A 25529-nucleotide genomic window follows, 5' to 3' on the forward strand; every position below is an offset into this window, starting at 1 on the left:
AGAAAGAAACAGCACGGAAAGAAGGGTAGCCCCAGGATGTCTGAGTTTCCAGGATTCCTTTTTGGGGTCTCTTGCTGTGACGATCATCTTAGGACTCATGTTTGCTCATTCAGTAACTTGCCTGAGAAACTCTAAAGAAAAGTTGAGCCTTTTCTTCTAGTAACATCCTGTTTTAGTGGCCTATGGGAAATTTTTTTCCTTGCTGTATATGCCTTCTCTTATTGGGCTCATCTGAGGCCATCTGAAGTGACTCCATGTCACTTCCATCTGTTGAGTATCCAAAGTTCAGAGAAGTCCCTAACTAGACTTTCCCAGGGGTGGCTATGACAGTATTAATACCAGATGACATTGATTGAGTGCTTATACATGTCAGACACAGTACTGAATTCTTCTTAACCATCTTAGCAGGGAGGGCACTCTTATTATCCCATTTATAGATGAGAAAGTTGAGGTATTAGAGAGGTCATATACTTGCCCAAACTCACAAAATAGTCCATGGCTATGCTGGTATTTGGACTGGGCAATCTGTGCCCATAACTACTATGCCACACCACCTTTCAAGTAGGAGAGAGAGATGATGAAAGGGAGAGAAGGGGGGTCAAACATCTCAAATGACAGTGAGCAGCAGAGGAAGTATGCTGGGTAGGGTTAACTGAAAAACCGAAAAGCCCAAATGCTGGATGGTTGGCTACCTCCCTAAATGAGTAACACATCTCCCCTGCTGCTTGCTCTTGTTGGGTGAGTTGTTCACTCTCCCTTTTGTCCAATCCTTCTTCACTGAACAGTTGCTGAGCTTGGCTCCCTTTACCAGGCACCCCTGACATCCCAGTCTTTCCTCCCCTAGCTCCATAGCTTTCTAATTATTGGATGCTGGAGTCTTCTGGGTTGGAAAGGACCATGCAGGTCACCATGCATTCTTCTTCCTGACTCAGGAGGCCCCTTTGTGGTCTTCATGGAAGAATTTTAAAACATATTCAAGGATGATGGAGGCTCCTTTTATGCCCATCTAATTGTTAGGAGCCTCCTGTTTATAAACTCAAGTCGAGTGCAGCCTCATTGAGGCCTCCAGCCAACTGGTTCCAGTCTCTGTTCCTTTGGGCCATTTGAAGGTAGTTGTTGAATGAACTATTTCAGATATCATAATTCAAGAACCCTCAACCTTGGCCCTGTTGACATTTTGGGGTGGATAGTTCTGTGGCCAGGGCTGTCCTGTGTATTGTAGGATGTTTAGCATCATCCCTGTCTTCTACCTGTAAAATGATATGGCAGTCCTCCCTCCCCAGTTGTGACAATCAAAAAGGTCTCCAGACACTGCCAAATATCCCCTGTGGGCCTGGGAGTCAAAACATTACCTGACTGAGAATTACCACTCTAATCCTGCCTTGTCACTGCTTGTCCAGTGCTCAGAGGATGTCCCCACCCCAGCCTCCAGTAGTCTACTACTGAAGAGAAGACCCTCTATTCATCTTGCCTCTCCTGAAGTGACCAAAGTCAACAAGCCAGGCATCCTCATGGCCATCTCCTGGCCTCAGAGGCAGGTTGGTTTCTGTGGCGACCCTCTCAAAAATGGCTCTGCCCCTCTCCTCTTCTCTGGGAAGGCTGATGCAAGCGTGGAGTGAAGACAAAGTGGTGGGGCTGGTGATTTCCAAAGACTTCTTTCCATTTATCCTTTCTGGAGAGCTGGTCTGCAGTGATCCTCTCTTTTTTCACAGGTGAGTGCAGAACTGGACATAGCATGTGTTTTTTGACTGGGCTTAGTGTCCAGAGGCATTTTTCCATCCAGGATCTGCAGTTCTGTTTTCCATTGAATGATTCTTTCCTTGCTGGTACCACCAAATACATGCCTACCCACTTTTCCCACACACCCTGGGTCCACAAATTATCCAACAAAGGAACTGGGGAAGGAAGAGACAGGCCGTAGGCTCCAGAAAGGTCTGAAAACAGAAGCCCAGGATTCCCCGTTTCATCAGGGTTTTCTGCCTGCACAATGCAGCAGGCCTGGGTAACCTGCTGTATTCTCTGTGACCTCACTCAGAAATGTGTTGACTGCAATGTGTGACCTTCACCCCAGATGCAATACAATCTCCCATGTCCCAGGGCCACAACCTTCCCCTTATCGGCTTCTGATTTACTCTGCAACAGTGTAGTGAGAGTCAACAATATGGGAATCATCAGTGTAGCCACTCACCTGATGTCCTAGTACCTGCACTGTGTGTCTGTGGCAAGAGGCCCCTACTGGAAAATGCCACCCCCAGGTAGCTCTGCCAGTCTGCCTCCCCCTTGTTTGCTCAGTTAATGAAGTCTCCTAGTCTGCCAAGGTTGTCAGAAAGGTCTAAATGGTGAGACCTCAATTGACAGGCCCTCTGGAAATACAGTTACCCTGTAATTAAATTCTTATGTTAAAAAAAAGTCTTCATCAATCATACAAAACAAGCTGCCTGGATTGAAGTGTGTGGGTTGCAGGAAAATTTGGTTGCCACGTGGTAGGATTTGAAGACCTTCCAAGATGTGCCAGGTGAATTCTGCCTTGCTGGTGTTACCCTGGCCTTTTCCAGTAACAGCTTCCACTCCTTATCTTAGAGGGAGATTTTGTTACCCCCAAGGACCATGGATGAGCAATGGATCATTGTTGGGGAAAGTAGATTCTGAGGACAGGTAAGTGTCAGGGAATGAGAACAGACTAAGGAATAACCCTGAACTACTTTCGGGTTGTGATATAGACCTCTGAAAGGCAATTAGCCTCTCTGAACTTCAGTGTTGCACAGTCTGTACAATTGGATAATGATGTTCACATAACTTTGTCAGAGCAGTAGTAAGAGTCAAACTAAACATTGCAACACAAATGCATTTTCAACTTTTAAGTATACACAAAGGGATGGACAGATTGCTCTTGTGGACAAGAGCACCCACCATGTGCAAGACTGGGTGCTGTGGGGAGGTCTGCATTGAGGTTAGGAAGATGGTCGGGGTTGGGGGAGTTTAGAGGAGGACCTGGTCACTCCAGCTGGGATGCTGAGAGCTGTTTTCTTAGCAAACCTGACTGAGATGATGGTCCATGCAGAGGTATTCAGCCACCCCACAGGTCTCTGATTCAGACTGGAGAGCCAGGCAGTTCCAGAGCCTACAGTCCCTTTTGGCACGGTGAGGACCTGTGTCTTTGTGGCTCTCCTTTCAGACTTCCTACCTGTACCTTGTCAAGAATGCATCTTCACGGCTGCCTTTGATTAGTTTGCTGGGCATATGACCCTTCCATGCTCAGCACCAGGACTCGGAGAGCTGGGAAGACCTGTGTTCAGTTCTCAGGAGGCTTTGTGATTCCCCAAAGAAGTGGAGAGCAGAAAACTTTGAGGTTTGCTTTAATCAAGTCACAGTGCAAAAGGTTCCTGGAGTAGTGGTGGGTCAGGAGCCTGTCTTGGATTGTGAATTTCCCCCAGGTGGTGTTGGGGGTCTGGGAGAATACTCCAGATGGAGAGCTTCCTGGAGGAGTTGAAGTAGGGGTCGTGCCTCAGCTAAGGAGAGGACCAGAAGGGAAGAACCTTTAGGGATGTGAGATATAGCAGAGTCTCAGACCTGGGGATGGACCTGGCCTCTGTTGGTGATTATGATTAGATCTGCCTGCTAAGGGTGAACTGAGTGGAGGAAGAGGGAAAAGTAAGGCTAGGTTAGTGGAGGAGCCACACCTGTGGCTCCTGAGTGCTAGGTATGTGTTTCAACATTGTGTTGCAGACACTGGGGTCTCTGTGAATGTGGCCAGAAAGATAGTGGTATAAAATGCTAGTCATGATTTGCCATCACTGATATGGCAATTATGGTCACTGGTGTTAGAGGAAACGAATCTGGAGATAGACACCCAACTGTCCACAATTGCAGTAGTCCAGGAGCTATGATGGCAAAATTAGGAGCTTGCTTTCAGAATGTAATGGGAATGGAGTGGGAGGTTGGTGGGAAGGACTGGATGGAATCTGTTTTCCAGAAGCTCCTAACCCAGTGGAAGCCCAGCCTTCCACATCTGCTCTGCACAGTCAGGTTATCAGCACCCCTCTCTTCTGCAGTGCTCAGATCACTGCTGTCCTGCCTGGGCCTGTTCCAGCAGCCCAATGCAAGGCAGGAACTAGACGTGCAGAAGTCCAAGCAAACAGGCTTTGTGCTTCCTTCATTGTCTTGGGGTCCTTTTCCAACCACCTACTCTGAGTTGTGATAAGCCAAATCTCTCCAGAAGAGAAGCTAGCCAACAACCAGGGACCCACTCAGCTGCAGTCATGATGGAAACACTGATGGGGATGGGAGATGGATTTAAAAAGGGACCAGGCATCTAGTCAGCTGCCAGACTGCATCCTGTCTTTGAGATCCAGAGAACCAAGAGAGGAGAAATGTCCGTTTGAACTTGAGCTTCCCTAGCTGTGCATGGGGCTGTGAGAAACTATTATAGTGACCTGTGTAGATGAGACCAGAAATTGGGGTGCATTCCTTTTGTCCTGGTCACCAGGGAGGGCTATGGCTCTCCTTCCACAAGGTGAATAAAATTGATTTTTTTCTGAGCACAGCAAGAGAATCCTGCATGTTTGACCTCCTGCTTTTGCTACCCCCAGGCACAGGAAGGCTGACCTTGACTTCTGGTTATGTCCACATCCCCCTGGGTTATTCTCTACCTCTCAGTTCTCAGTCTGAATGATCATTTTAGAGCTGGTGGTTTTCTCCCAGTGTCAGGTTTTGTTTTGGTGAGGAAATCTGCACAACACAGGTGTGCACTTAGAACCAAGAACCCGAGAGAAATGAAACCAAACCCTGGAGGCCTGGGCTGGAGAACTGATCAGGGGTTGTAATGTTTCAGAAAGGAGGGTTCTAGGCTGCTACACTGCAGTAGCCAAACTAGCCCTGCTCCCCCAACCCCTGCAGTATTTATTGTATTTACCTTCTTGAATATGCCATGAGCATGATGAACCTTCACAATGGAACAGGTTTCAACCTTGGTCAGAGCTGTTTCCAGCCTTCCTTTAAGATCAGGAGTGGATGAAGTTTTGTGAATCTGCTGCCTGCAAAGGGGAAGGGCAGCCTGGCATTCAGCTGACATGCAGCAACAAGGACATCTCAGTTGTGAAAATATTGGAAAATGTCTTGCCCTGAGCCCCCCATGTGCCTCTGCCCCTGCTAAGACCCTCTCCCCTCCCCTCATGAAAGGTTAATTCTAGCACAGGACTCTATTTCCATCTGCTCCCAGGGTTCCTTTCCCCTGGTGAGTTTCACATTGGTTTTTAAATATTTTGAGAATCTCCCTGTAGTTTGTACTTTATGCCATGTTCCTTCACATTTGGGCCCTAGTATTTCATGCTGCTTTGTTTTGCCCCTATTAAGATAGAAATAGTACTTGTCAAAAATCCCACTCACTCTCTCAGGCTCTGCCCAAATGTCACTTTGTCTATGAAGCCTGTCCTGGTCAGAATGAGTTCCCTGTCTCTTTGCCCACATAACATTTGATGTACCCCTCTTTTGTGGAATCAATGAATTTAACCTCCTATTATAGCAGTGGCTTACAAAAGAGGCAATTTTACCTCTCAGGGGACATTTGGGAACATGTGGAGATAGCTTTGGTTGTCACAAGTGAAAGAGGTGCTACTGGCATCTAGTGGGTAGAGGCTAGTGATGCGGTCAACTGTCCTACAATACAGGGGACAACTCCCCCACCCCAAAATATTAGTGGGCCATACTTGTCAATAGTGCTGAGGTTGAGAGGCCCTGTTTTAGGGAGACCAGTGTGTCTCCATGACTGCCCAACTCCTCATGGTGAGCTCCTAGAGGTCAGGGCATTGCTACTTATGTCTTTCCCCACCCACTCCTCCCTGCCCCACCCCACAGGAGCCAGGGCAAGACATTACATTTAGATGGACACTCAATAAATGGGGCTGAATTGAATTCATTTAGTTAATTGAATCAAATTGAATCGAAACCTAAGCTGCTCCGCAATCATTAGGCAAATGCGCCAATTACTTGGGCATTAGTGCAATCCTTCCTTTGCTTCACAATCAGGAAATGTACAGGGTCCAGCTCCAGCTGACCTGTTGGCCGAGACCAGGGTCCTGAGAAAGTGAATGCAAGGACTTAGGGATAAGTGTGACAATTGTAAAGGTTTGTAAATTATGACCATGAGGAGTTTTAGCCTCTTATGTATCTCAGTGACACAGAACAGTTCTCTGATTTCTTCATCCCCCGCCCCCAAAAAGACAGGACTAAGAATTAGCACAAGCACCAACTCTTTCACAGGGAGTTGCAGAAAAACAGAACTGTCCAAAATCTGTTTTGAGAGGCAGTGTGGTGTGGAGCAGAGCTTCCCAGCCTCTTCACCTTGAACTCGCAAAGGGTCACATTCTAACAGCATACTAGGGAAAGGCAGACAATCAGCTTGGGCACTTCAACTGGCCCAGGTCCTGCCCTTCTGCCCTGAGACTGGCAGGGGCAGATACTCCTCACACTGGTAATGCCTTAGGGGCACCCCATTTTGAGGTGCTCTGGTGAGGCAGAAAGACATGGCATAAAGAGTCAGATGACCTGTGTTGTGGTCAACTCCTTCTACACCAGGACTGATGGTCTGACCCTGACCTGTGGGCTTAGTTCCCTCAGTTGTAAATGGGAATAATAATCCTTACCTGCTTTCAGGCAGGGGACTGTACTTCATCATCTTGCATGCCTCCCTTGAAGCATACGTGATGTTCTACAGGCGTCACTTCATTTCTCCCTCTGTCAGCATTCCCATTCAGCAGATGAGAACATTGAGGTGCAGAAAGATTGTGTTGCTTGCCCAGGGTCACACAGCTAGCATGGTGGAGGCTGGTTCCAGGCTCTGATCCTGGGTCTTGCCTATTGTAGAATGCTGCTTCATTCTTTGCTGTCTCAAAAGTGCTGCATCTGCCCTGCCTAGCATCCTCTCCATGAAGTTTTGAAAACACGAGACTGCTTCTCCTGGTGGTTTTAAGTTATGCTTGGGATATACACAGTGATCTCTAGGCTTTTTATGTTACGCACAGACCAGATTAGAATCGGGGCTTTCCTTCTCTTTAAGATTAGATTTTCTGTTCCATCCAGAACAACCTGCTGTTCCCCAGCTATACTGCCTGTTTCAAGCACATCTAAAATTACAAGAGAATTACCTCGCTTTGGTATTTCTGTTTCCCCATGAAAGTAGATACTAGAGAGAGAACTGCCCAGAAACCAGGGGGCGGCATGTTGGCCATACGGAGACAATAAAGCTGTTTTCTTTCTTGGCCCTCTGAAGGATGTGGCTAATTTGGGGCATATTTTGTTTGGTTCATCTTGTATCTGGAGAGGTTCTTCATTTCTCCCTAAGTGACATCTCTCTGGAGCACACAATTCCCTCTCCTCAAGGTGAGTAATCCCCTCTCCAGCTGTTCATAATGAGTAATTAGTGAACAAAGAGGCTAATAAACAAAATTAGCTATTGGGCCATGGTTTGGGATTGAACCAAAGGGAGAAAGAAAGCTCTCTGTGTACTTGCTGTTTATTTTCCTTAAAAAAGGGAATCACAACAAAACATACCACACATCCCCATTGGTGATATATCAGTCACATCTGAAATGTCCATATTCGGCATATTCCATCTATTTGAGAAAAGATTAAAGGGAGTTCCAGAAGAAGTGGTAGTCTATTTTCTCTCTCCCCCTCCTCCCTCACCCTCCTCCTCCTCCTCCTTCTCCTCCTCCTCCTCCTCCTTCTTTTCTGTCTTTCTCTCCCTCTCTCCCCCCTTCTCTCTCTCTCTCCAATATATCCAGAAAGAAGAGATCAAACATTTGTGGGCATGTAACTACATGGTTTCATTTCAATCTTACTACAGCTCTGTCCATCTATTGGACCAAGAGACTTATAGATGTCCTCAAGGACATACCTAGTAGGAGCTAGTACCAGAAATTAATTGTGGTCTCCAATCCAGTGCCCATCATGTTGGGCATTTATAATTAATGTATGCCTATTTTTTTTGGGAAGAAAAAAATAGGCTATAAGAAGAGTTTTGAAAGAGAGAAGTGCTAAGTTGTGAGCTACTAAGTACACTGGGCTTTTTGGAAGCTGCAGAGTCCAGCTTAGCCATAAAGCAGTGGGCAGTTTGTGGGTGGAGAATGGTGTACTCACCCACAGGGCTGTTCTGTGAGATCACCTCTCAGGAAATATTTAGAATCTGATGCCCACTTGCTTTACTTCCCAGCAAAACCTACAGTCACTCTGCACCGAGAGGTATGGTAAATGTTCTTCTAGGCCCCTGGAGGCTGCACAGGCAAATTCTTTCTCCATTTTCCTGCCCCTTCCACTGCCCTTCTTCCCTCTGCTGTCTTCTCCTTTTCTTCCTGCTTTTCAGAGAAAATAAGTCTGTGGCAATCACTGAACTTTGTCTCTCTTGGTCTCTGTCTCGCTTTCTTTCTTTCTTTCTCCTTCTCCCTGCCTGGCTGATTTTTCATTTCTTACTTTGGGGAAGGGTTTCATAGCTCTTGAAAGTCTCCTGTTTTAGTCAGACTTTTCACTGCTGCAGCTTAAAGACCTGACCAGAACTACAGAGGAGAAAGTTTATTTAGGGGGTCATGGTTTCAGGGACAGTTGGCTCCATTCCTTGAGGCTCGAGGTGAGGCAGAACATGATGTCCAAAGAGTGTGGTGGAGGGAAGCAGCCCACATGATGATCTACTCTCCAGATACATGCCCCCAATGACCCACCTCCTCATTTCTCATGAGGTTCTCATGACCCAATCATTTCTCCTCCAAATATTCTTGCATTATCTCACATATGAGCTTTTGGGGGATACCTCACATCCAAACCACAGTACCGCCAGAGTGAATTCCTGTTAAAGATTAACTGATGTGTTGTCACAGGGATGCGGATGGCCCACCCATCTTCAACCCATCTTCCCTCCATCTCTGGCTCACACATTTCATTCCGTTTCTGCCTCCTCGGTTGGGTAGTCCCAGTCTGTCCTGATATTTGCCACTGGAATCAACTGGAAAGCTCAGTAGTCCTTTTTTGGTTGTCTGAGGAACCATCAGATATATCTTCATGGCACAGAATCACCTTGCTGCTTAAGCAAGCACCCAGGGACCTTTTGGGGTGCATTGTCATGGTGACAATGGAGTATTTATTGTAGTACCTTCCTCAGACTTTCTTATGCAACCTGCCCTCTTTCCTGGATTGCTGCGATGCCGCAGGGAGGTTTCTTAAATTAATCCTGTCAAAATAGCCTTTGAATCCTTTTGGAGCAGGTTTTTCTTTTCTTTTCTTTTTTTCTTTTTTTTTTATCTCACAAAACACAAACTGTTCAAGAGAAGAATTCGGAACAAAGACAACTCAGGACTGGAGAAAACTTGGAGAACATTTAGAGAAAAGCGTGGCAATGATTGATGGATGGAAAATAGGACCTCGGATGAGAGGTGAGAGGGATGGGGATTATTTAACTGGAAGAAGAGAGGCTGACAGGTGACCTAGTAAGAGCCTTCAAGCTTGTGAAGGGTTGGGATATGGAGGCTGGCGATTAGCTGGCTTCCTATTACCACCAGAGAAGGAAAGACACTTAAAGTGGGAGGTAGGGAAGTTACAGCTGCAGGAAGAACTTCTCAACTTAGGACTTGTTAAATAGAACAAAGGATGATGTCCAAAGAGTGTTGTGGAGGGAAGCAGCCCACATGACCATCTACTCTCCAGATACAAATATATACCCCAAAGGCATGCCCCTAATGACCCACCTCCTCATTTCTCATGAGGTTCTCATGACCCAATCATTTCTCCTCTAAACATTCTTGCATTATCTCTTTCTTTCTCCTTCCCCTGCCTGGCTGATTTTTAATTTCTTACTTTGGGGAAGGCTTTCCTTGAAGGAAATTGTGGGACCCCAGTCTCTTCCTCTTTCTCTAATTTCCCACCATGAGCTGAGTGGTTTTGCTCTACCATACACTCCCCATAGAATGTGCTGCCTTACCACAGGCCCAAAGCAATGGAGCCAACCAGCCATGGCCTGGAACCTCCAAAATTGTGAGCCAACATAAACCTTTCCTCTGTTTAAGTTGATTATTTCAGGCATTCTTTATAGTGATGAAGATGTTAAACACAAGAACCAAGGGGCTAATTGGGTAAAGAAAGAGAAAATGTCCCAAATGTCTCTTGCTGTCCCAAATGTGTCTTGCATCCAATGAGTTGTTGGCCATTCACGTGCTGTTCCAGAGCACAAGCACATCTGTCCAGTGGTGGTCTGTGGGCTCACTGGAATGGACCCTGTGTGTGTTAAAGCTGCCCTTGGGCTCTTCAGAGCTGCTGTGCTCTTCTTGGCATGAGCACAGAGGTGCTTAAAAAAAAAAAAAAAAAAAAAAAAAAAAGACGCTTACATCTTAGCAGCAGCTTTGTGGGGAGTTTTTCCAGTACAAAGAAGTCATAATGGGTCCAAAGGGGTTAAATGAATCAATCCTGGGAGTCAAAGATTGGTGTCATCTTTGGCCTTGAGTATTACTCTTCCTACTCACAGTTTCTTTCTCTGGGAAAGGAGGCAGCTGGATTAAACCATCTCTTTAGTGCTACCAGCTCTGCCTTTCTGTCTCTACTTTTCAAAGAATTATAAGGCTTGAGTGTGATTTGAAGAATAGAAAGTCTTAGGTTCAGTGTAATATTTAATAGTGAAATTATTAAACTTCATGGTATTTTTCTTTTTACATAACTTGTCTGGGGGTAGTTGAGATGGATAAGGAAGAGAGTAGTAGCATACTAGTATACCCATCTCCAGTTAACTCAGCTTATGTGTGAGCTTGCTGTTTACCACATGCGACTGTAGGCAAGCTTTTCTGCCACTGGGTGACAGCATGCCAACTATAGATTCTGTTTTTTGACCTTAAAATAGTTTCTGGTATATTTTAAGTGTGGAGCCTGTAATCAAAGAGTACTAGTTATGGTAATAATAGGAATTTGGTGGGAAGAGGCTGGGAAAATCATTTCATAGCCTTGTTTGCTTTTTCCTTGTTGGGTTTCAGATTACTGTGGTATTAAGACAAAAAGAAAAAAGGAAGTTTCACTGGCAATTTGTAAGTTTGCTTCTGAGCTGTTGGGGACCAGCCACACCCTGACACTTGAAAAGAAATATGATCTTAGCATAAGAAAAAATTTCTAGTTGCCTGCATACTCAAACCTTCCTCCTTAGTTATAGTAGCTGCTTGGGAAACATTGCTACATAAATTGAAACACCAGATTTTTCAGTCTTCAGCAAGCCGAAGTGAGTTCAGATCAATGAGATATATGTTGAAGTACCTATACTTTACTGTAAGGAAGACTACTTAAAACAGAAAAGATAAACCCTTTCCCCTTCCCCTCTCCTTCCTTCCTCCCTCCCTCCCTCCCTCCCTCCCTTCCTTCCTTCCTTCCTTCCTTCCTTCCTTCCTTCCTTCCTTCCTTCCTTCCTTCCTTCTTTCCTTCCCTCCCTCCTCTTTCCTGCTTCCTGGAATGCAGATGTAATGGTTCAAGTTCCAGCAACCCCTTTAGACCATAAGATGAAGGCAAGCATTGACCATGGCAAAACAGAAAGATAAGAGCCTGAGACTAAGTGACCATGGAGCTGCCATCCCACCCTAAGTCTGTCTCCCTTTGGGCAGTTTTTTCTTGAGAGAAAATAGAGTCAATGTTATTTTTGTTTGTTTCATTTATGCAGCAGAACCAAATCCTAATAGATATATGTAGGTTCCAGGAAAGCTGGCTTAACAGTCAGAACCAAAGTCAAAGGCAAAGAACTACCTTGATAAGCAGAAGCCCCAGCTGAACTGTGCAGAGCCACAGATTTCTGCTACAACATAGCATAGGAAAGGACAGATTCTACATCAGACGAGGATACAACTTGGACTCAGATTAGCCATGACCTTGATTGTATAATCCTCTCAAGTCTCATTTTTTTAATTTGCAAATTAGAATAATAATCTCTACCTCTCAGGCTATTCATAAGTATTACATGTCATATTTATAAGGTGTCTTGTTTAGTATCAAGCACACAGTAGGTGTTTAAAAGTGTGTGGCTGCGCATGCATGTGTATGTTCATTAGGCCCAAGTCTGTACATCCACCGTTCTGTGTCCTTGGGATGTATAGATAAACTGGGTAGCTCCTGCTGTCCATGGGCTTGCAGACTGACTTGGCGTCCTAAGAGGGGCCCAAGTGTAAATCACAATGGTGTCTATGTGCTGTGATGTGGTCTTGGGGAACCAAGATCCTGAAGGATGCTCTCTTAAGAGTGGGGCTTCTGGGCCTTGACTCTCTTGGGCCTGCTTCTTGGGATGCTTCCTCTCTCCTCAATTCTTTTTTGTGTGTTTTGTCCCTGAGGTCCTTCCTTATCCACAGAGCCATCCAAGCTGTTCCCTGGCATTTTCCTACACTTATTTCAAGATCACCCGCCCTGGCTGGTCTTGTTCCCCCGCTGGTGTGTACATGTATGCGTGTCCTCTCCATCTGGACTGTGTGCTCCTGGAAAGCAGACACCAGGTCTGGTCACGCTTTTTATGTGGAATATATGGTGCTGACTCAGTGTTTGAGGGAGAAAGCAGAGCTGGACAGGTTAAGAAATTTTTTCTTCAAGAGCTGGGAACAGGCTGATGGGCCTTCCTTCCCTCCTATGGCTGCAGATGGCCCAGTGAGGCAGAAGGGGAAGGAGAGAGCCAACAAGGGAAAACTGGGCTTAGAGGTGCTCACTGACTGGCCCACGCTCTGGGCTGTGAGGCAGCAGCTCTGCCCAGCAGGCACAGGGAACCTAACTCCTCCCCAGGTGTGAAGGGGATGGTAAGAGGTGGTTTCTCACCCTAAGGAAACCTCCACACAAAAGAGGCTTCCTCACCACAATGCTCCCAGCCAGTTCTAGGCTGTTAGTCAGATGTGATAATGGCCCAGGGGTGTGTAGGTGGCAGGCAGCAGGAATGAATGTCTCCTTCTATCAGGAGGGAGCTCTTGGAGTCCCACATGTTCATCTCGCAGTTCTTCAGAGTAACCATTGTCTCACCCTGAATCCGCTTGCCCAGGACACATGCCAACTTGGAGGGCTTCCTGACAGGTGGCTTTTTCCTCCCTAGAAATGCCCTTGATCTAATCTGATAATAAAATAAACAGAGGAGACTCATGGGAATCACTAGAATGATACCTTCCGCCTCTGCATTCCTGTGTTTGTATTTTTATAATATAGTGAGGAGATCTTGGAAGCCATTGGAAGGATATCTTCTCCCCTCTGTATCATTTCTGTATTCCTCTTATCTCTCTCTCTCTCTCTCTCTCTCTCTCTCTCTCTCTCTCTCTCTCTCTCTCTCTGTCATCTTTCTTCTTTCTCATTTTATGGTACTGGGGGTTGAATTCAGGGGTACTTTATCACTGACCTACATTCCCAGTTCTTTATATTTTTTATTTTGAGACAGAATCTTACTCAGTTCCCATAGCTGGGTTTGAATTTGCAATCCTCCTGCCTTAGTCTCTTGAATTGGTGGGATGACAGGCATGCATACCTGTTCCCAGCTTCCTCTTTTTATAGTTCTCTTTATTTCTCATTTTATAAATTTTGTTTTTATGAAATAAATTTTCATAATTTTATGGCTCACCTAACACTATGGTCCCTACCAAAAAACCTTCTGAACTGTACTAACAAAGCCAGTTTTAGCATCAGAGGAGAGGTGGATTACCTGTGTCTGTTTGCACACACCCACTTCTTAGGGAATTTTCCTCCAGTCTGTTCAGGCTGTCCATAAAGAGTACTTACATACTGCCTAGCTGATGCTGAGCATTGGAATCTCTTCTTTTCCTTTTCCTTTTTCCAGAATTTTCCAGAATTTCCCTCCTCTGGAGGTGGTCTGTGTATAGGACTAAATAGCATGCGTGTATGGGGGTTGAGGACGTAGCTGGGCAGATCTCTTTCCAACTAAAGAGTCTTATTTTTCTTGAGTGAGCCTTGTAGTGATAGTGATTGTGTATCTGTACCTGGTGTGAACTGCCAGTGAGGTACCAGTTTGGAAGGGAGAGGGTTGAGGATGTTCAACTAGTAGTCAGCACCTGCCTCCTTCCTTAGGGACAGCTGCAAGTGTGGTTCAGGTCTGGAAGCAAGGAGGCCAGAGCCATTACCCACTTTGCCTGGCCACAACCCCTCAGAGTCTTGAGCGATGGGTCTGCAGAGTGTGGGTGCATCCTCCTCCTGCTCCCAGGTTGACCTTCACTCATCAGTTAGCTGTCCCTGCTCCAGCCCCAGGTTCCACTCCTTCTGGTGTGAGTCCTCAACCCCAAGTGAGAGGTGAGATCAGGGTGAGGGCCAACACTTGCCCCTCCCCTTAAGCATTTTCTCTTTCACAGTTGATGTGATTCTGAAGGCCCCTGGGGGGATGCATACAAGGACAAAGGGATTGTATTAGAAATGTTCATGCAAAAGGGAAAGTGTAATTTTTGCAGGCATCTCTGAGTGTGCACATGCAGTTCAAGGCTGGGTGTGGCAATGGCGGAGCTCATCTTATGTGAAATGTGCTGCTCCAGAGTAGAGGTTGGGAGTGAGACCTTAATGTCAGCCAGGTCTGTGTGGTTATATAAACAGACAAACCTGAGGGTAGCATCCTGGTGCACGACTCTGTGAGGATAAAAAGAGAGAAGAACTTGATTTATGTTGTGGAAATGTACCCCAGATGGCCTGTATAAACAAAGATGTGAATAATGATTTCTTAATACAGTTCATAAAATAGGTGCAGAGTCAAAATAGTCTTGTCTTCTGCTAGAAGTCTCATCTGGCAAAAAGCAGAGCATCTAAATATACTCTCAGCAAGAACTGCTGTACATTCCAGTGCACAGGAAAGAAGAGCAGCAGTGGGGTTGGCCGTGCTGGGCTCAGCTCTGAACAAAGAAGAGTCTTGGGATGAGGAATTATTGGAGGAGAATAACTGGTCATTTTGGGGTTCTGCTTGTTCACAAAAACAGAAACCGTTATACATAATGCAGTCCCTGGAAGAGAGTAGCACAGGAGATTGCAGACAGTATAGAGGAGAAACAGTCTTGTGACTCCATGAGACCCTCAGTTACGGAGGACAAGTTCTCTATAAGCAGACAAGTGTAGAGAATACTAAGGACACTACATAGGTGTCTGTAGCGAATTCAGGGGAATCAGAATGAGGGAGTCTCTCACTATGTCTGCAAGAGTGGCCTATGAACTACAAAAGAATTGAACAAATGCATTCACGGTATCTATCCTTTAAGGTTCCCAGTCTGTCTTGATTGATTTTATCTTTAATAGTGAAAGAAACTGATATTTTCTTAGAGTTTCTGACAGTCATCTTTGTGAAATTATGGATTGTGTGTAAAGACCAGAGAAAGGCAAACATTTTGGTTTTCTAGAATCCTCAGGCTCCAGAAGAGTAACCCTGATGTTAATCCTTGGTAGATTCTTAGGATGGATTCCTTATAAGATGGCATGTGCTCAGATTAACTAGATTTTCTTTCATTATAGGCTTAGAGCAAAAGAACACTGAAGACTGTTGATTTCAGGAAGGTTGTAGGAACATCTATTGTGATTTTTTTTCTTGAAAAATATGGATAAATAGATTTGTAATTGATCAGCCAACACTGAGAAAAGAACGTGGACAAGCAGGGTGATAATCCAGAGAAAGGACTCCAATGGGGCCCCAGCCTACCAGCATGCCTAGTGTCAACACTCTTGGAATTGCCAAAGTGAAACTCATTCAGATATGTTGAGGACACAGATTTGGGAGAAATAACTAATGCCATAAACAGAAAAAATATATACAAAATCTATACTGGTTTCCTACTTAACATGACTGGAAACCAAACATGCTTGCTATGCTACCTAAGAACCTTTAAAAAAAGTACCATAAATATACTGAAAAATTTAAAAATGGCAATCACACATTAAATTAAGGAATAGTAAAGAACATACGTCAAAGTGAAAATGGAATCGCTACCAGTGGGAATGGGTGGATTGAGAGGCACATTCCTGGCCCACACTCTGCATGACCCATTGACAGCCCCAGAGAATCATATTGTTAAATAAGGTGTAACTCAGATAGAAAATTTCATAAAGACATGTGAAGATATGCAAGGTCTCAGCAAGTAAACCACTCATGTCTTCCTCATGAGACAATGAATCAATTAGTTCTTAATATTCCAGGTGACTGAGATGAATCAGAATCAAGGACCCTAAGATTAGTATAAAATAGACCAGTGGTGAACTTGAAACCAATTAAATAGAACGAGGGCTTAATAATTAAGAGAACAGGCTCTGGAATCAGAAATACTTGCAGATGAACCCCACCTCTGCCACGTAAGGATTGTGGGATTATGTAGGAGTTATTTAACCTTTCTGAACTTCACTGAAAATTTATGATTTCTATAGGAATGACAGAAAATGTAGGTAAAGTACCCAATAAATTATAACTTGTATCAACTCTATTAATATTATTAATACAAAACCTATGCTCACTGTGGCTACAAAATAGAAGTCAAAATTAAATCTTAAAAATATTTTGAGTAATAATTATATCAGAAACTGTACATATATACAAGATTATTAATTAATGATAGCAAGGAATATTAGGTGTGGACAAAAAGTAGATATTATATGTATTTTTAAAAGTACTTTTCTTAATGAGGTGAGCCATGAGTTAGTTTTGTTTAACTTTGTAAATTATAGAAATTTGGTTGTATATGTAAAAGAAACATAATATATAATGAGTAATCTAAATATATATTATGTTTTATTAAATATAAAGTTTAAAAATCAGGGTTTCAACTTTCAAAATCATGAAACAGCCAAAATAAACCAAAATGCACTCTATAAAACAAACAAAAAATACCCCCATGCAAAAATATACAGACACACAGAACAAAATGGCAAAATAAGTTTGAACATATTAACTGTGATTAATATTATTAAAAACTTACTATTAAAAACTTTAAGTCTTAAAGTTTTAGATTAAAAAATAAACCCAACCATACTCTGTACAAAAGCCACACAAAAAGTGATGTGGAAAGATATACTAAAAACAATATAAAATTAATTAATTAGGAAGCAGTATAAGATTAGATTTGATTCCTTTATCAAGGAGCTAGAACTAAGAAATAAAAGATATGTGACTTCTGCAAAATCTAGACTCAAAATGTATAAGGTAACATAGTAAGATGCACAAAGGAGATTTTAAGACTAAGAGAACAAAAGCTATTCATAGTTATATATTAAGAAATTTCAAAATCACAATTGAAACTTTCTTGAAACATGTAAAGTTCAACTTTAGGTAATTTGTTCTAAAACAGAAAAAAATACTAAAGTTAAAACTTTATTTGGCAAAACTAACATTATCCTGACACAGAGGTCTCTCTCTCTCTCTCTCACACACACATACACACAAAACACACACACAGATACACACACAGAGTTTTAGAACAATTTTATGTACACAGAAGGAAAAAGAAAAAAAACTGCAAAATAAAATTAAAACCAATGGATTCTCAGGTCCTTTTGATCCTGGGAAATTTATTACGATAATAAGTTCCATCTATAAGTCAACTAAGAAAATGCATATTCCAAAAAATAAAGTATCCACTTCAGATAAAACTTTTAGTGTGCTAGAAATAATGACACCTAATATGATAATGAATATCTATCTCAAGCCAACAGCAAACATTTAAGCAATGAAGTCCTGAGGCATTCCCTTTACAAATTAAGAACAGAAAAAGGTATGGGTCCTGGAACCACTGCTAATTGTCCTTTTGAAAGGTCTGGAGAATGCAGTGAAGCAGGGAGTAGAAAGGAAGGGACAAAATTGTCAATATTTGCAAAAAAATTTATTATAGTCCTAGAAAATATAAATATGGTTAGGATAATAAAAACACTAAAAAAGGTGGCTGGATAAGACATAAATATATTAAAAGTTAATAGCTTTTTATGTATTAAAAATAATCATTTAGAAAATAGAATGGAAAATAATTTCTATCTACAATTATTACAAATAAGCTGTAAAAATATGCTTAGTGGGGCTGGGTATATAGCTGAGTTGGTCGAGCGTTTGCCTTGCATGCACTAGGCCCTAGATTCAATCCCCAGCACCACACACACACACACACACACACACACACAAAATATGTGTAGGGGCAATATTCTGAAATTCTTGGGACTGTATGACCTAATCAAATTTAAAAGATAAACAGGTTGAATAAAGAGAAACATTATATTTCTATAGGAAAGATTTGAGTATTGTGAAGATGCTAAATCTTCCCAAATTAATTTGGGGGCGGGTACTAGGGATTAGACCGAGGGGCACTTAACCACTGAGCCACATCTTCAGAAGTTTTTTATATTTTATTTAGAGACAGGATCTTGCTGAGTTGCTTAGACCCTCTCTAAGTTTCTGAGGCTAGCTTTGAACTCATGATCCTCCTGCTTCAACCTCCTGAGCTGCTGGTACTACAGGTGTGAGCCACTGTGTTTAGCCCAAATTAATTTTTAACTTCATGAAATCCCAATCAACACCCCAGGGTGTTTTGTTTGTTTTATGTTTCATTTTGTTTTGTTTTGGTGGGGAGTGGGAAGAAGAAGGTCACTTGGCAAAAAGAGTTTTTGCATTTATCTTGAAGAATAAACAGGCAGAATTTGCCAAGTGAAACACCTGAAGAAAATAGTGTGGAAAGGATCTGTTCCTATCTGAGACAGTACTGCTATGGTGGAACAGATGGTTCCAGGTAGAGGAATCCACAAACAGAGCAGTGAAAAATACATCCAGGAAATGGGCTCCAGTAACAATAATTCTGGAGACTTCTAGGATGTCCCTCTGAATAAAGACACCAAAAGTTTGAAGTGACTAGATGGGAGCCAAGACAGACAACTGGGGATTGGGGCGTTAAGAGGCCTCGTGGATTGGGATGCCTGCTCAAACATTGGGATTGAAGATAATGGATGAAGATCAATTAATGGAAGAAGTCTTGGATAACTTTGTTAATTGTCATGAACAAACATATGAAGAATCTTGGAGCACATTTACTCATCTTTCAAAAGAAGATGCGTGATTAAAAGAGGAGCATTTGGAACTGATTCTTCAGGAAAAATATTTACCTTAGTAAAATTTACTCATAAAAATGAACCAGGCAAATGGATGAAATTGGAGAATATCATGCTAAGTGAGATAAGTCAATCTCAAAAAACCAAAGGACAAATGATCTCACTGATAAGCGGATGATGATACATAATGGGGGGTGTGAGGGGGCAAGAATGGAGGAAGGAAGGACTGTATAGAGGGAAAAGAGGGGTGGGAGGGGTGGGGGGGAAGGGAAAAAATAACAGAATGAATCAAACAATATTACCCTATGTAAATTTATGATTACATAAATGGTATGCCTTTACTCCATGTACAGAGAAACAGCATGTATCCCATTTGTTTACAATTAAAACAAATGAACCAAATAACCACCATCTTAGAAACACAACTGTATTTCATCATACTTCATCACAGTGTTTTGGAAGAAGAACAGATATGATGGATGAAGGTCAAAAAGTCGGCAGTTCCTTTCAAGGTAATCTGAACAGGGCAGGAAAGATCAAGGTAGACAACTTCCTAGATTTAGAAGATATGGACACGGATGAAGAGATTAAGCCCCAAATGAACAAGGATTTCCTGCTGCTTCCAGGAGAAGTGGAAGAGCATGTAAGCACCAGTGTTTGTTCTTACAGCCCTTCTGTGGACCAGCCTCTCACTACTGAGGTAAAGCCAAAGCCCACTGTGGTTTTTTTTTTTTTTTTTTTTTTGGGGGGGGGTTTGGGGATCGAACCCAGGGCTTTGTGCTTACAAGGCAAGCACTCTACCAACTGAGCTATCTCCCCAGCCCCCAAAGCCCACTGTGAAGGGAACACAGAAACAAACAGAGGAGGTTCTTGATGATGAAGTCCAGCCCTTCTCACCTGATGAAGAATTTGATTATGACGACATGGCTCAAACCCCCAAGTTCACTGCTGAGGAGATGGAGCCCATCAGAGAGCTATTGAAGGAAGAGAGAAAGAACACCAACACAGACTATGACTGATTAACAAAGCATCTCTCTGTTTATTTTGTTTTGTTTTTATTCATTCAAGCAGCATCAGAATAATGATACACCAGCCATACATAAAAAATAAAGCAATATTTGCTGGTATAGAGAAAAAAAAATTTGAAAAGAAATGTGTTCAAAATAATCTTGCATGTAATAATAGTACCATTTTAAAAGTGGAACACCAGAGCCTTGAAATAATAGATCAATTCAAAAACAGCAGAAAATTTGCATCATTCTGTGCATCTTCAATGTAGCATATACTGTGTACTAGAAAACAGAATCTAGCAGGACATCCTGGAGCATGCCTGTCATCCTAATACAGGTGACCAATGCAGGAGGATCACAAGTTTGAGGCCAACCTTGGCAACTTAGTGAGACCCTGTCTCAAAATAAAACAGAAAAAAGGTTGGGGATATAGCCCAGTGGAAAAGACCCTAAATTCAATTCTAAGGACCAAAAAATAAAAAATAAATAAGAACACAAAATGTTTTCCTTTATGAAATCAACTTTAAACTTCCTCCAACCCATAGATGGGGAAAAGAGAACTTTAAAATATTTCTTAAAAATGAAATTTATCCATTTATTTATGTGGCTGATTAGAACCTTCTGTATGATCAAGGAAACCATGTACAACAGAAGGTGGATAAGAGTGCTTTATTAAGTATTTGGAAAGAAGATAACTTTACATATTCACTTTATGCATTTAGCCCAAACAAGTTACAGATGGATTAAAGAGTTAAATGTAAAATAACACATTGGGAAAAATGAATATTTAACTGTTCTCAGGATTAGAGAGCATTTTTATTTTTTCGGTATTGAGATTTGAACCTGGAGCACAGAGCTCCATCCCCTGCTCCCCAGCTGTTCTCATTTTTATTTTGAAACAGGGTCTCACTAAGTTGCTGAGGCTGGCCTTGAATTTGCAATCCTCCAGCCTTAGTCTCTCAAGGTGCTGGGATTATTTTTTAAACACAAAAAAGGGAAAAAAGCACAAAAGGAAAGATAAAAAGATACAATAATAAAAATGTGGAACTTTGACCTGGGACTGTAGCTCAGTGATATAGAGCTTGCCTAGCATGTTTTGATTCTCAGCACCTCATAAAAATAAACAATTAAAATACATTCTGTCCATCTACAACTACAAAATATTTAAAAATAAAAAATACGAAACTTTTATATGCAATAGAATTACAGAAATTTGGGGAGGGCAAACACAAACTTGGAAAATATTCTTTTATCCAATGATAGGCATAGGGTCAATATTGCTGTTGTGTAAGGAGATTCTAGAAGTCAAGAGGAGAAATACACCCCATTAGGAAATGTGATGAGGGACAAGAACAGATTTATTTACAAAATGTACTCCACACATTGGTCAGTACATTTCTTTTTAAAACAACCTCACAGGTAAAAGATAATTATAAATTAAGATGCCATTTTTCACTTATTCAGTTGACAAAGATTTTTACACTATAATGCACCAGCAAAAAAGTGTGGTAATTGAGCTCTCATATACTCTGGTTAAAATAGAAAAAAAGTTATAACCTTTCTGAAAACAATTTATTTACATCTTTGATGTTCATAAAATTTTACTAGCAATTTTTCTTTGAGGAATATGAACTGAGAAAATAATTTAAAATATTTATTTACCTTTGCATGCAATGATGTTCATTGCAGCATTATGTTTAAACGACCAAAAAAAAAAAAAGATTCAATGTCAAAAGAGAATGTTTATATAAATCATGTTATAATTCATATGATGAGCTAATAATATGTTACATCTTTTGAAACTGACAAGTTGTAATGCTCATTTTTACATTAATAATTGAATATAAAACATATGGCCTGCAAAATAACAAAAGTTAAAAAGGAAAATAGGTATGCATAATATCACACTCTCTTTACAGTAGAAAAATAAATTCAATTGCATATTAATAAAAATTCTAGGCCCGAACTAATGAGATACACTTATTATTAGAAATGTAAGAGTATGTGTTCAAAAAGCAGAAATTGAAGAGGATTTAACTATTGCATTTGTGTGAAGATCAGAGGGATTTTGTTCTCCAGGCCAGGTTGTTATGATAGTGACCAAGGCAGATCAGGGTTCCCTTTATGGCAGTTTGTGATGCCCAGATTTGGAAGGCATAAGTCCCCTCTGCTCCTGGGGCACTGTTCTCCATGTTTGCAGAGGTTCAGGGAATTTCCTATCTCATGTTTGTCACATGCAGTGAGGGAGCACAAGGAAGCCTTCTTGAAATTGTTTTCTATAAGGAACTGAAGAGGGATCTAGGCATGTTTAGGGGCATTGTGTTAGCTGGTTTCAAAAACAGGAAGGACTGTCACAAGGTTGAAAAATTAGACTGATCCTGAGTGTCTTCAGAAATGGGACTTGGGTAGGAGTTGAAGGGAAAGATTCAGTCAAGGGCTCATCGTACAAAATGCTGAGCTCATGGGGACAAAGCACATCCTTAAGCAGCAACAATGAGAGGCGTCACTGGGCAGGAATTGGACTAATTGACACAAAAAGCCCCTTCCACCTGTAAGGGTCTTCAGTCCCATCTGACTACCCGGAGGTTGAGGTGGGCAGAAAAGTCATTGAATGTTGCAGACTCTTTAGGCCAGTGATTCTGAATCTTTCCTTTTCAACAGAATCACCTGACAAGCTTGTTCAACCAGGCTGCTGGGCCCCACCCCCAGAATTCTTGATTCAGCAGGTCTGGGGTGGGGGCCTGTGAACATGCATTTTAACAAGTTCCCAGGTGCTGCTTCTGCAGTTGTCCCAGGAATCTAACTTTGAGATACTACTGCTTTAAGTCAATAACAAATAAGGAGATTTCCTTAATCCTGTAGTGTAGTTTAGTGGTATAGAAAACTAAGCAATGATACAGGGATTGTGGGAGACATTCCTAAGGGATAAGTTTCTTTCTTATCTCAAACTCTTGGATGGTAGTATTGCAATTTGTGGAATTACATTGCAGGCTGTTTGGGGGTCCATTCTTTCCAGACTCATGTTTCTACCCTGACCATAGAATAGCCCTATTTGCCAGGCCAAACCAGTTGATAGTAATCATTTAAAGTTGATAAGGGGAGCAGGCATTGGCATTTTTTCTCCTATCTTCCTTTAGTTGCTCTTAGATGGTAGAAGTCTATTGTCCCTTAGAAGTTCATGAAGGAAATGGTGTCCTGGTCTTGTGCTTCAAAATAACCAATGATGAGCTTTTTTGGGTTTTGTTTTGTTGGTGATTGGTTTGTTGTTTTACTTGACCTTGGAAGCCTTTCTCAGTGAAGTATCTTGCTTTGTTACAGCCCATAGTTTCTGATACATAAAATCACAGATGGTACCCAAGAGTTTGATGGCGTCCTTAGTGTCTCAAGACACTAATTCTAATGAAGATGCCCAGCCCCTGTGATCAGCTCCATTCAAAGTGAACCTCATGTGCTTGAATTTTTAGATAATTGGTTTAGGAAAATAGCTGTGTGCGGCCACCCCCCTTCCTACCTCCTGCTGCTCTCTTGCCCAGCTTATGGTGTGGAGTGTGAGCAGACTGTGTGCTTCACACACTTTGGAGTTTGTTGCCATGGTGCTGGGGAGGAATCTGGTTCTCATAGCAATGTCAGGTTGACTCCTTGTAACTTATACCAGAGGCAGAGCTTGAGCAGTGGCTTATGCGATTCCCAGTTAATCCCGGATTGATGGGCATACGTAGTACTGAAAAATGTCCGTTTTTGCACAACCCAGTCCATCCTTCCTGTCTGCCCTCTACTCCTCGACATTACCAAAATAATCACAGTAATAATAATAATGAATGCAACTCTCTTTCTTTGGCAACCCATAAAAATAAAGTATTATTTTAGTGTCTTCATCAGATTAAGATTTTTTTGAAGGCCACTCCTTATTTCTCCTCTTTTCAAGGACAGTGTACCCATCAGCATCCTGTCTGTCCCTGCAGACCTGTTCCACAGGCCCAGCCAGCTGCTGGAAAACTCCTGTCAGTTGTAGAGGCCCAGGGTCACACCAGCAGTGGCAGCTCTCCGAGCAGTCCTGACAGGGCCTGACTTTTCTGCATGAGGCTTCATTCCATGGGCTCATTAGCAACATGAACACTTTGATGCTGGCCCCTGAGGAAGCCAGCAAACCCAGTTTGTAGAAGCACCTTGACTTGTCATACAAAGAAATGAAGGGTGTCAGCCCATCTGTGTTTTAAGTGGGGTTCTGACTGGTGGTTTGGGGGCACATTCATGATGTGGATTTCTGGTACAAGAAATGACATTAACCTAGATCATTCCTAATGTGAAACTGTCTTGCTGGTCTTTGGAAATCTTCAGTGAAGGGCCATCCATGAGTTCCCCAACTCTTCATTGGAATGCTTACAGTTTCCTTCTGCAAAACATCTGTATGTTACCTAGTGAAATTACTTACACATCACTATTTATTTATTCAACAAATAGTCACTGAACTTCCCCATGTGCCAACCTCTGTTCTGGACCTTGAGCACTGATGAGCACAAACAGGGTTTCTTCTCTCTTGGCACCTATATTGTAGTGGGGGAAAACAGACAGTTAAAAGAAAGGGAAATATCAGGAACATCAACATGAAGACTTGAGGGAGAGGTATAGGGGTGATTGCAAGCTATGTAGTCACAGAGGTGACATGGGCTCTGATTGGAAAAAGTAGTCTACCATCAATGATCTGAAGCAAGAGCATCCCAGGCAGAAAGTGAAGGCCAGAGTTGAGCACCCTGTTGGGGGCGGGAGGAGTGGGGAGGAGGCCAGAGTGGATCCAGGGACCTCATATATAGGGCTTATCTGCAATGAGGAGAGATGGGATTTTAAGTGATTGATTGGGCAGCCTTTGGAAGTATTTTTGAAGAGAAGCAACAGAATTGGATTCATATTTTTAAAATCACCCCAGCTGCTAATTAATACTCTTTAAGCCCATTTTACTTTTGCCTTTCCATTGGTGGCTTGTTCTTTAACTATAATTGAATATCTCAGACTTGTAATTTATAAAACTAGAGGTTTACTTACCTTATGATTCTGGAGCTTGGGAAATTCAAAATATGACATCAACTTCTGCTTAGCATCTGATGAGTGCCTTTTTGCTGCATTATAACATGGCAGGAGGCATCACATAGTGGGACAGAGTGTTATAGTGTCAATCTTGAATGTGCCCCAAAGGTTCATGTGTTGTAGGCTTGGTACCCAGTCAGTGGCACTATTGGGAGGTGGTGGAACCTTTAAAAGTAGAGCTTCCTGGGAGGAAGGTAGGTCTTTGGCCAGGGTATTGGACCCTGGCCTCTCTTTTTTCTTTCTTTTTACTTCCTCGTCTCCATGAAATGAGCAACTCTGCTTCACCACATGCTCTCACCATGTTGTGCTGCCTCACCATAGACCCAGAGCAACAGGGCCGAACTTGGACTAAAATCTCTAAAACTATGAGCCAAAACGAACCTTTCCTCCTTTTTAAGTTGTTTA

The 25529-nt window shown here is 42.4% G+C and overlaps 2 protein-coding genes across 2 annotated transcripts in view; both read left to right on the forward strand.

The window, feature by feature from the left end:
* The window catches only part of Cacna1c (calcium voltage-gated channel subunit alpha1 C), a 650592-nt gene that overhangs the window by 300850 nt on the left and 324213 nt on the right, over window positions 1–25529 (forward strand). The gene's annotated exons all lie outside the window — the stretch shown is intronic.
* On the forward strand, window positions 18897–20051 carry LOC124982144 (intraflagellar transport-associated protein-like). The gene is given in 5 exon segments (XM_047548412.1): window positions 18897–19032; window positions 19035–19118; window positions 19434–19482; window positions 19558–19750; window positions 19863–20051. Coding segments are annotated over 5 exon segments (651 nt in total).

The sequence above is a fragment of the Sciurus carolinensis genome, chromosome 4 (genome assembly GCF_902686445.1).
Source record: "Sciurus carolinensis chromosome 4, mSciCar1.2, whole genome shotgun sequence".
Classification (NCBI taxonomy): Eukaryota; Metazoa; Chordata; class Mammalia; order Rodentia; family Sciuridae; genus Sciurus; species Sciurus carolinensis.